This window comes from Triticum urartu, chromosome 1A (assembly GCF_056163025.1).
Source record: "Triticum urartu cultivar PI428250 chromosome 1A, HENAU_Tu73, whole genome shotgun sequence".
Taxonomy (NCBI): Eukaryota; Viridiplantae; Streptophyta; class Magnoliopsida; order Poales; family Poaceae; genus Triticum; species Triticum urartu.
The window spans coordinates 185,594,622-185,610,414 of NC_141873.1; the positions used below are offsets into that span (position 1 = coordinate 185,594,622).

General features: G+C 48.5%; 1 protein-coding gene across 1 annotated transcript; it reads left to right on the forward strand.

Annotated features, from left to right (window-relative positions):
• The first annotated feature begins 13,870 nt into the window (after window positions 1–13,870).
• Window positions 13,871–15,436, forward strand: LOC147990553 (uncharacterized). The gene is made up of 3 exons (XM_087538283.1): window positions 13,871–14,200; window positions 14,288–14,449; window positions 14,831–15,436. The coding sequence occupies exons 1-3, from the start codon at window positions 13,871–13,873 to the stop codon at window positions 15,434–15,436; spliced, it is 1,098 nt and encodes a 365-aa protein (XP_087394409.1).
• The last annotated feature ends 357 nt before the right edge of the window (window positions 15,437–15,793 follow it).

Sequence of the window (15,793 nt, forward strand, 5' to 3'; positions counted from 1 at the left end):
CGAGGCACCCTAAAAGCCTAAGCGTACATCATTTAGGTTCTCATCGAATCCGAGGCACCCTATAGAAGCCAAGTTAAGTTTTCATCATTTAGGCTTTATTGATGCCGAGGCACCCTAGGTTGGGCCTAATCACTTGGCTCTATTGCCACCTATGTTGGGTTTATCATCTAGGGTTTATCGACGCTAAGGAGAATTCTAAGTTGGGCCTAATCACTTGGCTCTATTGCCACCTATGGTTTAATGCAGCAAGAATGGCGGGGCAGTTGATCCTACTTAACTAAGTACTATGATACCCCGGCCCATGCATTAGTCGCAAGTACCCCATATGTCCTATTTTTAGCAAAGTCATGCTAAAATTCATAGAAAATTTCAGCATGACCTTTGCTGAAAATAGGACATATGGAGTACCCGAATTTGCCGTAATGGAAGTTAATCGACATTCCGGCAGACTCAAGGGCCTCTAGGGGTACCTGCAAATTCATCACGACACATTTCTGTTTGATTTTCAAACCACACACTTACTTTCAACTATAAACAAAACTGACTTGCTGTTAATGAAACTCATGGTGGAAGTAACTACTAGCAGCATGTCATTATCATGGCAGCCCACCATATATTTTTATGACAAAATACATCATTATCAGGGCACATTATGGCCATTTTCTTACATGATGCTAACTGTACCTAACTGATTTTTTTGACAATAGCTCAAGTTTTTGACAGTAGCTCCTAATAGTAGCTCCTAACTGAATTTTCTGCTTAAAGGGAAGGCTGACTTAAGTGGCAAGATGATACAATTTGCGTAACATAACAATATATGCATCTTAATATAACACCATCTCCTAACAGAAATAGTATCCAGATCTACTAGGGGGCAAAGTAGAACTGATTTTCTTTTGCTGACCTCTAGTACAAGGTATAGAAGAGGAGGTAAGAGAAGAAATAGTGACATTTGTCTTAGCAGGAGACTTTTTCTCTCCTATAGAAACAACAGTAAATTTCTCCTCCTCTTCCACTATAGTATCATGCCAACTTAGACACAGGGAGGCGACATTTCCATTCGAGTCATGAATATCTAAACAGCGTTCAGTTTTCTTACTAATTTGTTCCCTAGATAATTCCAATTCCTTGAGAACATGAATAAAATCAAAATTATCCAAAGGTATATCAACACCCATCATTGATGCTCTAAACATAATCTCCTTAGCTACTTAATTCCCCAACCCTAGCTACTTAATTCTCCAACCCCTTTTCTTGTCCAAAATTCTCCAACCCCTAACCCTAGAACACATCAGAAGGAAATCAAGAGGGGGAAGAGGGGGAAGCGGCTCGGGTGCTCACTGGGGAGGTCGAGGGCGACTCGGGGTAGCCAGAGCTAGTCGAGGCGGCGCGAATTCGGCATCGAGCGGTGGCGATGGTGGATGAGGCGGAGGAAATCGGCGGGCGTCCGAGGGCGTCCAAGGAGGAGCGGGGGCGGCGACGGAGACGGAGGCGCGGGGGCGGCGGCGGCGTGGGGGCGGTGACAGAGACGGAGGCGCGGGGTCGGCGGCGGCGTGGGGGCGGCGATGAAGACGGAGGCGTGGGGGTGGCGGCGGCGTGGGGGCGGCGACGGAGACGGAGGCGCGGGGGCAGCGGCGGAGTGGGGGCGGCGACAGAGACGGAGCGCGGGGGCGGTGGCGGCGTGGGGGCGGCGACAAAGACGGAGGCGCGGGGGCGGCGGCGGCGTGGGTCGGGGCAGCGGGGGGAATTAGCTAGGGGGGCGAGGAAGAGGGAGGAAGGGGATCTGGCGAGAGGGAGGGAATTAGCTAGGGGGGAATCTTACTAATGGCGCACCCGCGGTCGGTGCGCCATTAGTAATCTTTTTTTTACATAGCAATGGCGCACCAGCCAAAGGTGCGCCATTAGTAATCTTTTTTTTACATACCAATGGCGCACGAGGCAGAGGTGCGCCATTAGTAATCTTTTTTTTATATATAGCAATGGCGCACCAGCCAGAGGTGCGCCATAAGTAAATTTTTTTTGTTGCATGTAATAATTTTTTAGAAAATGAATATGAATATGAAACAGTAATATTTTTTATAAAAACAGTAATAATTGTTGTTTAACAACAATTGTAGTCTACACTTTTTTATTATTATTTTTAAAAAAATGAAGAGGGGAGAGGAGGCGGAGCTCATCACCGGGGAGCGGGGGAGGGTGCGGTGGGTCATCGGCGGCGGTGGAGCTAGCGGGGGAGGGTGCGGGTGGGATCGAGATCGAGATGGAGGGGGATCGAGATCGAGTGTCCTCATGAATATTCAATATTTTATCATATTGAATATGAAAAAATATCATCAAATTTGAAAAAAATATTCATGAATTCAAAAAGTGCCCATGAAATTTAAAAATATTCATGATATCAAAAAATATTCATCAATTCAAAAAGTGCCCATGTGAAGGGTACGGCAGAAGCTTCTGCTAGAATTCGGATGTAACTTTTCGAGTAGATGATTTTTCATATAAAAAACTTTTTCATCTGAGTTCGTACGCAAAAGTTATGCCCATTTTACAAATTCTCGAGAGATTTCGCAAATAAAGTCGAAATTCATATTTGTAAATTTTCACAACAACTAGACCACATATCACATGGGAAACTTATTTTCTTTTATTTTTTTGACATTTCCATCATTTTTGTTTATTTTTTTTAAAACTGAAAAGGCGGTCCACAGGGGCGGGGGGGGAGGGGGGGGGTGCATTCGGTGGAAGTGGTGGCCAAGTTACTAATAGCGCACCGTGGGAGTGGTGCGCCATTACTAGTTCAACTAGTAATGGCGCACCACTCAAACGGTGCGCCATTAGTAGTTTTGAAAAAAAAATTAAAAAAATTCAGTAATGGCGCACCGTCCGAGTGGTGCGCCATTACTAGTTCAACTAGTAATGGCGCACCACTCCCATGGTGTGCCATTAGTAGTTTTCAAAAAAAAATTAAAAAAAGCTTTTTTACTAATGGCGCACCATGGATGTGGTGCGCCATTAGTATTTGGACACTAATGGCGCACCAACACATGGTGCGGCATTAGTATATAGTAATGGCGCACCACATGTCTGGTGCGCCATTAGTGTCAATTCCATCTATAGCCCTTTTCCTAGTAGTGGTAGTTTGTAAAGGGTGGAAGGCTTGTCTTTATGCCTTGTGTTTTGTTCCACGCTTGCCGCCCTAGTGAAAGTGCAACTATCCCTGGGTGGTTTTGGTGAGTCCTAACAACATATAACTCATTGAGCTAATGCTACTTAAAGATAAACATTTCAGGAAAGCTCAATGATTGGGATGGCATGGATGAGAAAAGTGGATCCCTCAAAATTCTAAGGACAAAGGATTGGCTCAAGCTCAAGGCTCAGGACTCTACATCATTTCATTTTTACTGATCCAAGATCACATTGAGTCCATACGAAAAGCCAATACTATTGAGAGGGGATGAGGTGTTGCCTAACGGCCTCCTTTCTCAAAGTGCTTAGTGATATGCTCCAAAAGCATTCAACTACTTTCTCACATCCAAATATGTCCCAAACTAAAAGTCAAACTCGGCCCCTCCGAAACCTTCTATCCGGGGCCACCGAGTTCAGTTGACATAGCCACTGCCAAAAACCCTAGTCTTTTTTGTCTCACCGATAGGGATCTCGGTCTCACCGAGATGGTATTGTAATCTCTCTGGTTTCCTTCGCAACGTTTCGGTCAAACCGAGATGAGTGATCGGTCCCACCGAGATTGCAATGCAAACTCTCTGTTTCCCTTTCGTAACGTTTCGGTCCAACCGAGATGAGTGAATCGGTCCCACCGAGTTTGCCTGACCAACTCTCTATTAGTCCATTAACAAAATCGGTCTCACCGAGTTTGTGTAATCAGTCTCACCGAGATTACATTATGCCCTAACCCTAACAAATACGGTCCCACCAAGTTGATATGTCGGTCCCACCGAAAATCCTAACGTTCATATTTTCAACTAGATCGGTCTGACCGAGTTTCAGGATTCGGTCTCACCGAGTTTGGTGATTTGTGTTTAATGGTTAGATTTTGTGTGGAGGCTATTTATACTCCTCCGCCCACTCTTCATTCATGGAGAGAGCCATGAGAACATGCCTACACTTCCAACATACATTTTTTGAGAGAGAACCACCTACGCTTGTGTTGAGATTAAGATGTTCCATTCCAACCACATAAATCTTGATCTCTAGCCTTCCCCAAGTTTCTTTACACTCAAATCATCTTTCCACAAAATCAAAATCCTATGAGAGAGAGTTGAGTGTTGGGGAGACTATCATTTGAGGCACAAGAGCAAGGAGTTCATCATCAACACACCATTTGTTACCTCTTGGAGAGTGGTGTCTCCTAGATTGGTTAGGTGTCACTTGGGAGTCTCCGTCAAGAATGTGGAGTTGAACCAAGGAGTTTGTAATGGAAAGGAGATCGCCTACTTCATGAAGATCTACCCTAGTGAAGAAAGTCCTTCGTGGGCGACGTCCATGGTGGGATAGACAAGGTTGCTTCTTCATGGACCCTTCGTGGGTGGAGCCCTCCGTGGACTCGCGCAACCACTACCCTTCGTGGGCTGAGGTCTCCATCAACGTGGATGTACGATAGCACCACCTATCGAAACCACGCAAAAAATCTTCGTGTCTCCAATTGCGTTTGCGCACTCCAAACTCCTCCCTTTACCTTCATATGCAATTGTTTTACTTTCCACTGCTATACTCTTAGAATTGCATGTGTAGGTTGATTCCTTGACTTGTGCTAAGTTGCTAAAATCTGCCTAGAACTAAAATTGGGGAAAGGATAGATTTTTGTTTGGTCAAGTAGTCTAATCACCCCCCCCCCCTCTAGACATACTTTTGATCCTACACCTCGTTTCCGCCATACCGGTGTTATGTTCCTTGATTTTGCGTCCCTAACACGATGAGGGTATATGGGCCCCTCTTGCCAGTTCGCTTTGAATAAAACTCTTCCAGCAAGGCCCAACATTTGTTTTAACATTTGCCATAATAATACTTGAACCTAATATTTAATTGGCATAGGGCGTCGTGAACCCGAGGATTTCTACATCAAGGGGGGAAGTGCTAATGGTGTTGGTCCCAGACTAGAGCCCCTTGCTGCACCGCCACGGGGAAACTCGAGGAGTGGTTTTAGTTGTATGGATTGCTCCTCCGGACGTGGCCTGAGACAAGATACGCGAGGCTACTATCAGGGTGTCGGCACGCCGAGAGGTCTTGCTGGACTTGTTTTACCATTGTCGAAATGTCTTGTGCACCTAGATTCCAAGTCTGATCAGAGGGTCCCGCGATCGAGGATTGTCTCTGCGGATCGTGAGCTTGTCATGGGCTAAGTTGGGACACCCCTGCAGGGTTTAAACTTTCGAGAGTCGTGCCCATGGTTATGTGGTAGATGGGAATTTTTTAATATCTGGTTGTTGTGTACTTGAAGTATACTCATTTAAAATACACCAACCGCGTGAGTAGCCGTGACTGTCTCTTTTCGGGTATGTTCAAGAAGAGAACACGGTTGGGTTCTGTTTGAACGTAAGTAGTTCAGGATCACATATTGATCATTACTAGTTTGCGACCGTTTGCGTCATTTCTCATCTTACGCTTGTACTCGTAAGTTAGCCACCATACAATGCTTAGTCGCTTGCTGCAACCTCACCACTTATCCATTCCTACCCTTTAAGCTTTGCTAGTTTTGATACCCATGGTAATGGGATTGCTGAGTCCTCGTGGCTCACAGATTACTACAACAACAGTTGCAGGTACATGTAATGTGATGATCATGACGTGAGAGCGCCGTTTGCTTGTGTTGGAGTTCTTCTTCTGCTTCTTCTTCGTTCAGGGAATAGGTCCTAGTCGGCAGCCTGGGCTAGCAGGGTCGATGTCGTTTGAGCTTCTGTTTGTGTTTCATCCATAGTCGGATGTTGTTCTATGTATGATGTATTGATGTATTCTTGTGGCATTGTATGCCTTTTCAATGTACCCAAATATTTTGTAATGGTACGATGTGATGATATCCACCTTGCAAAAGTGTGTCAAAATGCGGTTCTATACTTGGTGGGACCTTAGAGCCCCTTTAGGATAGTGTCGCATATTGGGAGTTACAGTCTTCAACACCTTTCATCATGAGGTTGTTGAAACTGTAGATGTGCGGTTTGATGAAACGAATGGCTCGCAAAGAGAGCACCTACCTCCTGTGTTAGATGAAATATCACCTAAGGGATCCATCAAGTTCAAGGCTACTCAGGATGTCATACCATTGAGGAATCTGCTGAAGAAGTCATTCCGAAATGTGAAGAAAATCGTGCTGGTTCACCTGAGCATAATGGCTCTGAAGAAAATGTTGAGCCCACTCAACCTCGTCAACCTGCTCATCCTCATGTTGCAAATGAAGTGCATATCGAGAAGATCATCGACGAAATCAACGCACCAGGTCCTCTCACAGCTCATGGGCTTCACATTTGTCTAACTTTTGTGGGCACTTTGCTTTTGTCTCTATCACAGAGCCCACCAAAGTTGATCAGGCATTTCTGGAGCCTGAGTGGATTCGAGCGATGCAAGGGGAATTGCATCAATTCGAGCTCAATAATGTCTGGGAACTTGTCAAGCATCCTGACCCACGCAAGCACAATGTCATCCATTCCAAATGGATCTACCGCAACAAGCAAGATGAAAATGGCCTTGTGGTGAGGAATAAGGCTCGTCTTGTAGCTCAAGGCTACACGCGGGTTGAAGGAATTGATTTCAATGAAACTTTTGCACCTGTTGCTAGACTTGAGGCTATTCAGATATTGCTTGCTTATGCTAACCATCATAATATCATGTTATATCAAATGGATGTGAAAAGTGCATTCCACAATGGTAATCTTGAGGAAGAAGTATATGTTTCTCAACCCCCAGGTTTTGAAGATCCAAAGCATCCCGACAAAGTCTTCAGACTCAATAAGGCCCTCTATGGCCTCAATCAGGCCCCTCGGGCATGGTATGATACTTTGAAGGAATTCCTCGTGAAGAAAGGCTTCAAACCCGGTTCACATGACCCAACTCTTTTCACAAAAACCTATGATGATGAATTATTCGTGTGCCAAATATATGTTGATGATATTATCTTTGGCTGTACTAACCAACGTTACAGTGACAAATTTTCCTATATGATGAGTGAGGAATATCAAATGTCTATGATGGGAGAATTGAAATTCTTGTTAGGTCTTCAAATTCGTCAACAACACAACGGCATGATCATATCTCCAGAGAAATACCTCAAGGATGTGCCGAGGAAAATCAGTATGTAACATTGCGAAGGTGTCAAAATCCCTATGCCCACAAATGGCCATCTATGCACTGATGAAAATGGTATAGGCTTCGATCAAAAGTTATAGCTCTCCATGATTGGCTCTTTAATTTATCTATGTGCATCTAGGCCAGATATTATGCTTAGTGTTTGCATGTGTGCCCGTTTCGAAGCAACACCAAAGGAATAACACCATCAGGCTGTGAAGCATATTCTCTGATATCTACCTCTCACTCCGGCACTTGGATTATGGTATCGCAAGGTCTCGGTTTTTTATCTCATTTGATTTTCTGACTCTGATTATGCTGGTGATCGAGTGGATCGCAAGTCAACATCTGGCACATGCCATTTCCTCGGACGATCCTTAGTATGTTGGTCCTCGAAGAAGCAAAACTACGCATCACTCTCTACTTCTGAAGCTGAGTACATTGCTGGTGGTTTTTGCTATGCTCAATTGCTATGGATGAAGCAAACCCTCAAGGATTACGGCATCAATGTGAAGAATGTGCCACTCTACTATGACAAAGAGAGTGCCATCAAGATTGCTCATAACCTAGTTCAGCGCTTGAAGACAAAGCACATCTAGATTCATCGTCATTTTCTTCGAGATCATGTGTTGAAGGGCGACATATCTATCGAGCACGTGAAGACTGAAGAGTAGCTAGCGGATATCTTCACAAAGCCCTTGGTTGAGAAGAGATTTAGCAAGTTGCGGTGTGAGATAAATATCTTAGAATCTTCGAATGTTCTTTGAAAAGGATACACATCCTAACACTTATGCAAAATTGATGACTTAGATGTGCAACACACGAAGTAACATTTTTCTTCAATCAATGAAGACAAACCCTCTAAGTGTGAAGAAATTAATGAAGAATTTGATTTTCGTAGCCCTACGGCAATTGTACGTGGCATCTGAAATAATCATTCTTATACGGTGGGTCACGCCACCAACAAAGGATGAAATTCTTCAATTTGAGTTTTTCTTCAAATCTTTCAATTTCCACACAATGATCAAATTCTTCAACTTTGCAATTGTCTTAACCCTTTCCAACTGTGTTCTTCATTGACTATATATATATATTTGAGTTTTCATGTCGTCGACAACATTCACTTATTGCTAATTCTTCAATTGACTTTTTCCCTAAGTGAATGTGATCGGACTCGTTCCCCCTCTATGCTAAACTCAACCTAGTCTGTTCACAAATTCTTCACATGCATTCTATTTGGAACCTGTTAAAAAATTTCACTGTATCCTTATCCGCTAAAGAATTTGCGAACAAAATGTTAAAATTTTGATATCTGAATTTTTGGTGTTTTCCGCTCAAACCGTTCCACATCCCTCGATAAGATTAAACTATTTAGTATGTAAGTGACACATGTCGCTAGGATGTCAAGGGTCAGGGGCACGTTCGTCCAATTTTCTTGGTCGAACGGTTTTTCACCTCGATTATAAATACCCCTCGCCCTCCTCAAACTTCATTTACACCGCTCGATCTCACTCCCCTCGCTTGTGCTCTCTGACCCAGCACCGCTGTCGGTGTTCTGGGAACGAGGGTACCCACACTTGCCTTCCTGTGGGCCACAGCGTGGCTTAGTCAACTGCCTGGTATGGCCCAGCTTCAACATCAGCAACTCAAGACCTTCGCGAGGGGCCAAGCCTCGGGAGGCGGACGACCCTAAGACCTCCACGAGGAGCAGCTTCCTTAGGCTGGCTCCTGAGGAGCGGAGATTTCTATGCAAGCCTCACCTCGCGAGGTTCAGATGACGTGAGCCATGACGACCAAGGCCAGGCGGGTGCGAACGGGCGTAGTGCACAAGATTCCTCTTTGGTGCTAAAGAGGCAAGCGCAGGCGCGGAGTCCTGAGGAATCAACCAAAGCTTTCCACTCCGCTGCAACGAGACAAACGTCCGCTAGGACAGCATGACGGAGGTCATCACCGAGCCCACCATGGCGTCATGACTAGCGGCTTTTGCAGGCGAAGACTACTTTTGTTAGGATAGCATGTACTAGTTGTCTCCCTTCGAATTTGGCAGTTGTGGGATCCCTTCCCGCCTTCATTTGGGAAGAGGACCAAGGCCACTATAAATAGGACCTACCCATTACCAGAGAGAGGGAGAGATTGAGAGGTCGGATCGGGTTCATTCCATCCTCACACTCACTATCTCACTTGAGCACAAGAACACTCCTCCTCCTAAGGTTGTTCTCCCACTGTACTAGTTCATCCTTAGCCCCTCGAGGCCAATCCAACACAAAGCAGGAGTTGGGTCTTACACCGTGATACGTCCATTTTGCATCACGCTTTTATATCAATATTTATTGCATTATGGGCTGTTATTACACATTATGTCACAATACTTATGCCTATTATCTCTTATTTTACAAGGTTTACATAAAGAGGGAGAATGCCGGCAGCTGGGATTCTGGGCTGGAAAAGGAATAAATATTAGAGACCTATTCTGCACAGCTCCAAAAGTCCTGAAACTTCACGAATGATGTTTTCCAAATATGTAAAAAATACCGAGCGCACGAACGTCACCAGGGGGGCCACACCATTCCCACGAGGGTGGGGGGCGCGCCATACCCCCAGGGCGCGCCCCCTGGTGGCCCTCCGGTGGCCATCTTCTGCTATATGGAGTGTTTCGATGGGAAAAAAATCATAAGCCATCTTCTCGGACGAAACTCCGCCGCCACGAGGCGGAACCTTGGCGGAATCAATCTAGGGCTCTGGCGGAGCTGTTCTGCTGGGGAAACTTCCCTCCCGGAGGGGGAAGTCATCGCCATCGTCATCACCAATGCTCCTCTCATCGGGAGAGGGCAATCTCCATCAACATCTTCATCAGCACCATTTCATCTCAAAACCCTAGTTCATCTCTTGTATCCAATTCTTGTCTCCAAGTCCGGGATTGGTGCTAGTAGGTTGCTAGTAGTGTTAATTACTCCTTGTAGTTGATGCTAGTTGGTTTAATTGGTGGAAGATCATATGTTCAGATCCTATATGCATATTAATACCCCTGTGATTATGAACATGTTTATGCTTTGTGAGTAGTTACTTTATTCCTGAGGACATGGGAGAAGTCTTGCTATTAGTAGTCATGTGAATTTGGTATTCGTTCGATATTTTGATTAGATGTATGTTGTCTCTCCTCTAGTGGTGTTCTGTGAATGTCGACTACATAACACTTCACCATTATTTGGGCCTAGAGGAAGGCATTGGGGAGTAATAAGTAGATGATGGGTTGCTAGAGTGACAGAAGCTTAAACCCTAGTTTATGCATTGCTTCATAAGGGGCTGATTTGGATCGATATGTTTCATGCTATGGTTAGGTTTACCTTAATACTTTTGTTGTATTTGTGGATGCTTGAAATAGAGGTTAATCATAAGTGGGATGTTTGTCCAATTAAGGACAGCACCCAAGCACCGGTCCACCCACATACCAAATTATCAAAGTACCGAACGCGAATCATATGAACGTGATGAAAACTAGCTTGACGATATTCCCATGTGTCCTCGGGAGCGCTTTACATCATATAAGAGTTTTTCCAAGCTTGTCCTTTGCTACAAAAGGATTGGGCCACCTTGCTGCACTTTATTTACTTTTGTTACTTGTTGCTCGTTACAAATTATCCTATCACAAAACTATTTGTTACCACTTATTTCACTACTTGCAGAGAATACCTTGCTGGAAACCGCTTATCATTTCCTTCTGCTCCTCGTTGGGTTCGACACTCTTACTTATCAGAAGGACTATGATAGATCCCCTATACTTGTGGGTCATCACACCGCATGGTGGCCCGAGCATGGGTAAACTGTTGTGTCCCGTTTCCATCTAGGTCATCGAGCTAGGCCATGAGACTGGCAAGTAGACAGACTAGGTTGGTCGAGTTCTTCGCACGCACCCCAGAGTTCGAACCTCTGAATGGTCTGCGGAACCCGAAATATGACATTTGGCGCACCAGGTAGGGGTGTGTCGGAGATCCGCCCTTCTGTCTGCTGCGCTCCGCTTCCGGGCTCTCATGGCGGATACCCCTCCATCGACCTTCCCAATGTGAAGTTTCAGGGGAGCCGAGGGCCTCCGGGCTTTCAACCCCGCCCTGCAGTGGGTGCAGTGGCCACCCCAGTTCAGGCCGAAGCTGCCGCCCCGATACGACAGCGCGACGGACCCGGCAAGTTTTCTTCGAGCATACGAGGAGGCTGTGTTGGAGGCAGGCAGCGACGACAAGGCCATGGCCAACTAGCTTCCCATGGCCCTTGCAGGCGTGCCGCGCGCCTGGCTGCTTAGCTTGCTAGCATGTTCTGTGGCCTCCTGGGAGGAGCTGCCCGACCTCCTCGTCACACGCTTCGTGGCACCGGCACCCCATGCCATCGCAACCCTACTCGGTGGTTCACAAGCACCGCCCTCGGACCGCCACGTCAAGTAGTTCTTTCACGAGGTGGGTGCCGCCCACACGTAGCAGGGGCTCCTCCAGGCTGAGCGGCGCCTAAGGCTGACATCACCTTCGAATCGAGAGAACACCCCGCAACCACCGCAGGTGCCGGCACGCTCCCGATGCTCTACACCCCCACCATCTACTATATGGTAGTCACCAAGAGCCTCATCGATAGTGAAGTCGACCTCAATGTGGTCTCTGTGGAAGCTTTCGGCTTGCTTCACGTGCCCCATGGCTGGCTCCGCCCCACCAAGCCCTTCTTCGGGGTCCTCGACGGCACCACCTGCCCCGTTGGGTAGATCCGCCTCCCCGTTACCTTCGACTCCCACAAAAACTACCGCATTGGCCTCCCGTACAACGCCATCCTCAGGTACCCAGCCTTGGCCAAGTTCATGGCAGCAACTCACCCTGCCTACAATCTCATGAAGATGCCGGGGAGCAGCGGTGTCCTCACGATGGAAGGGGACACCAAGGAAGCCTTGTTGGCCCTCAAGCTCGCCTTCAGGGCCGCAGCGGCTGCGCGGCCAGATAAGGAGGCAGCCGAGATGAATCAGGTGCCAGTTGATGAAGACGGGGCATCGGGCGCCACCTTCACCATAGGTGCCAGCCTCCCTCCAGATCAAGATGAGGCATTGGTCAGCTTCTTGCAGAAGAACAAGAATGTGTTCGCATGGGAGCCCAAGGATCTGATCAGAATCCCGAGGGGGATAATCAAGCATCACCTAAGGATATGCCCTAACGTTTGCCCGGTGAAGCAGAAGGCGCGGCGGTAGTCCGCGGAGAAGTACTCGTTCATCGTCCAGGAAACACGCAAACTACAAGAAGCTGGTGTCATTCGGGAGGTGCGTTACCCGGAATGGCTAGCAAACCCGGTCATTGTCCCCAAGAAAGGAGGGAAGGATCGCATGTCTGTCGATTTCATCAACCTCAAAAAGGCTTGCCCTCAAGACCCTTTCCCGCTTCCGCACATGGATCGTATCATCGACTCCACCACCGAGTGCGACCTGCTGTGCTTTCTAGACACCTTATCGGGCTACCACCATTTCAAGAAGGCGGTGCAGGATGTTGAGAAGACAACCTTCTTGACCCCATGCAGGGTGTATTGCTACACCTTCATGCTGTTTGGCATGCATAACGCCGGGGCAACTTTCAAGTGGCTGATGCACATCGCTTTGGGCCAGCAGCTCGGGAGGAACACCGAGGCCTACGTCGACGACATAGTGGTGTAATCTTGGGAGGAAAGGAACCTTATCAAAGACCCAGAAGAAACATTTGCCTGTCTGCGCAAGGTAGATCTCCAACTCAATCCAGGGAAATGTGTGTTCGGCGTCCCCTCCGGCAAGCTGCTGTGCTTTCTGGTGTCGCATAAGGGAATCCAGGCGAACCTAGAGAAGGTCAAGGAAATAGCCTTGCTTTTCTTCTAATTTTGATTCAGTCCAAAGATAGAGACAAAGTAAAGGTAATTATTGAATCGAACTTGGCTTCTTTTTTGGCATGCACAATGGTTTGGCAATTCCACCATTAGCAAAGGTTTAACCGGTTGACGATATCCTTGGTGAATGGCACCTGGAAAGGATGAGCCCGCCCCAAACCCTCAAGGAGATGCAGAAGCTAGCGGGCTATGCGACCTCGCTTGGGCACTTCATCTCCAAGCTGGGACAACACGCCCTCCAATTTTTCAAGCCGATGAAAAAGAAAGGACCATTTGAGTTGATTCCGGAGGCTGACGCGGCGTTCCAAGACCTCAAGAAGTACCTCACCAGCCCGCCGGTGATGGTAGCACCATGCCCCCTCTAGCCCTTGGTGCTCTACCTGGCTGGCATGCCTCACTTGGCCAGTGGAGCGCAGGTGGCGGTCCGAGAGGAGTGCCTGGCCAAGGGCTCATGAAGCAGCACCCCACAACCGGTTGAAATGCAGCGGCTTCAGGACGGCGCTCCTGAGGCCTTGGCTACCCCAATAGCTAACCATGCCCCTTATGACGGTGCTCCTGGGCCTCGGTTGCCCCAACAAGAGACCAAGCTCCTAAGGCCATCGGGCCTCAGGAGGCACAAGACACGACCAACACTTCCGCCCTCATCGAGCACCCGGTGTACTTCGTCAACATAGTGTTGCGCAATGCGGAGGCACAGTACCCCATGCCGCAAAAGCTCTTTCTCGCGCTTCTTGTCGCCTCCCGCAAGCTGCGCCACTACTTCCAAGGCCACCCCATCAAAGATGTCTCGGCTTACCCATTGGAGCGAGTGCTCAGGAGCCCCAATGTGGCGGGGACAGTCACCAAATGGAGCATCGAACTGCAGGCTTTTCAGTTGGAGTTCAGCACCACCAAAGTCATCAAGGGTGCGGTGCTCACCGACTTCGTGGCAGAATGGACCGATGCCCCGGGGCCGGGAATGGGCGAGGATCGACCCCTCTCGCTGGGAAGCGAGCCACCAAATGGCCGAATCATGTACTTCGACGGCGCATTCGCACGTCAGGGCGTGGGGGCTGGAGTTGTGCTGATCTCGCCCACCCAGGACAAGCTCTACTACGCCATGTAGCTATGCTTCCTGCAGGGCGAGAAGGTCTCCAACAACATCGCAGAGTACGAAGGCCTGATCGCCGGTCTCAAGGCTGCGACAGCCTTGGGAGTGAAGTGCCTCACCATCAAGGGCGACTCCCAGCTCCTTGGCAACTTCTCAAACAAAGTGTACGAGCTGAAGGACGAACACATGGAGGTATACCTTGCGGAGTTACACAAAATTGAGAAACAATTCTTGGGCCTGGAATTGCAGAACGTGCCGCGCAGCACGAACAAGGAAGCCTATCGTCTATCGTCACTTTCCTTAGGAGCCTATCGTCTTTGACGAGCAGCTCTTCAAGCCGTTAGCATCCCCTCCTGCTGCAGAACCAGCATTGCCACCAGAGGAGCTCCCCCCAGCACCCCTCTTGGGAGCCCAGCTTTCGGCCGAACCTCGGGAGCACGTCTACTCCTCGCGCTTGTGCCTCAGGAGGGGTGCAGGACCGAGGAGTTCAAGGCATACCTACTTCAGGGGTCCCTGATGGAGGAGGAAGACGCGGAGCACGTGGCTCGCTAGGCCACTGCCTATTGCATTCAGGACGATGAGCTCTATCGGAAGCGGCCAAACAACGTCTCTTTGCGGAGCATCTCCAGGGAGCAAGGACACGAGCTGTTGGCTGACATACACGCCGGGGACTGCGGGCATCACCCTTCGTCACGCACCCTCATGGACAAGGCATTCCGTAGTGGATTCTACTGGCTCACGGTGCTCAACGACTCTACTAAAGCTGGTGAGATCTTGCAAAGCTTGCCAATTCCATGCCAAGCAGATCCACCAGCCCGCTTAGGGTCTCTAGACCATCCCGCTCTCATGGCCGTTTGCGGTCTGGGGGCTGGAGATCTTGGGCCTGTTCCCTCAAGTGCCCCGGGCTACCACTACCTCTACGTCGTCATCGACAAATTCACCAAATGGGCGGAGGTGGAGGCAGTCCGCACCATTCCCTCCGACTTGGCAGTCAAATTCACCAAGGGCCTCACGAGCCGGTTCGAGGTCCCTAATCGCACCATCATCAACAACGACTCGTGGTTCACTAGCAACCTTTTCAAAACATATTGTGCTAACCTTGGAATGCAGATGTGTTACGCCTCAGTGGCACACCCAGGAGCAATGGCTAGGCCGTGGGCACCAACGCGGAGGTCCTGAGAGGCCTCAAGGCAAGAACCTTCAATAAGAAGCTCGAGGCCTGCGGCAGGCGCTGGCTCGACGAACTCCAGTCCATACTGTGGTCCATCACAATACCACAACCAAGCCAACGGGCAAAACTCCATTCTTCCTCATCTACGAAGCTGAAGCGGTTCTCCCTCATGAGGTCGGGCATCGCTCTGCGCGGGTCTTGGCGTTTGACGACGCACGCCAGAAGGCCTCGCAGGGGATGGACCTCGTCCTAGGGGAGGAACGCCGCTGCCAAGCCTCGCTACAAGCAGCGAGGTACCATCAGGCATTGATGTGGTACCACTGCCGCAACTTCCACTCTAGGACGCTCGAGGTGGGTGATCTCGT

Excerpts from the sequence above, each read along its gene's own strand:
- LOC147990553 (XM_087538283.1), top strand. The coding sequence starts at position 13,871 with ATGCCGCAAAAGCTCTTTCTCGCGCTTCTTGTCGCCTCCCGCAAGCTG. Across the intron at positions 14,201-14,287 it reads TGTACTTCGACGGCGCATTC|GGCGAGAAGGTCTCCAACAA; the intron begins GCACGTCAGGGC and ends TGCTTCCTGCAG. Across the intron at positions 14,450-14,830 it reads TGAAGGACGAACACATGGAG|GACGATGAGCTCTATCGGAA; the intron begins GTATACCTTGCG and ends TATTGCATTCAG.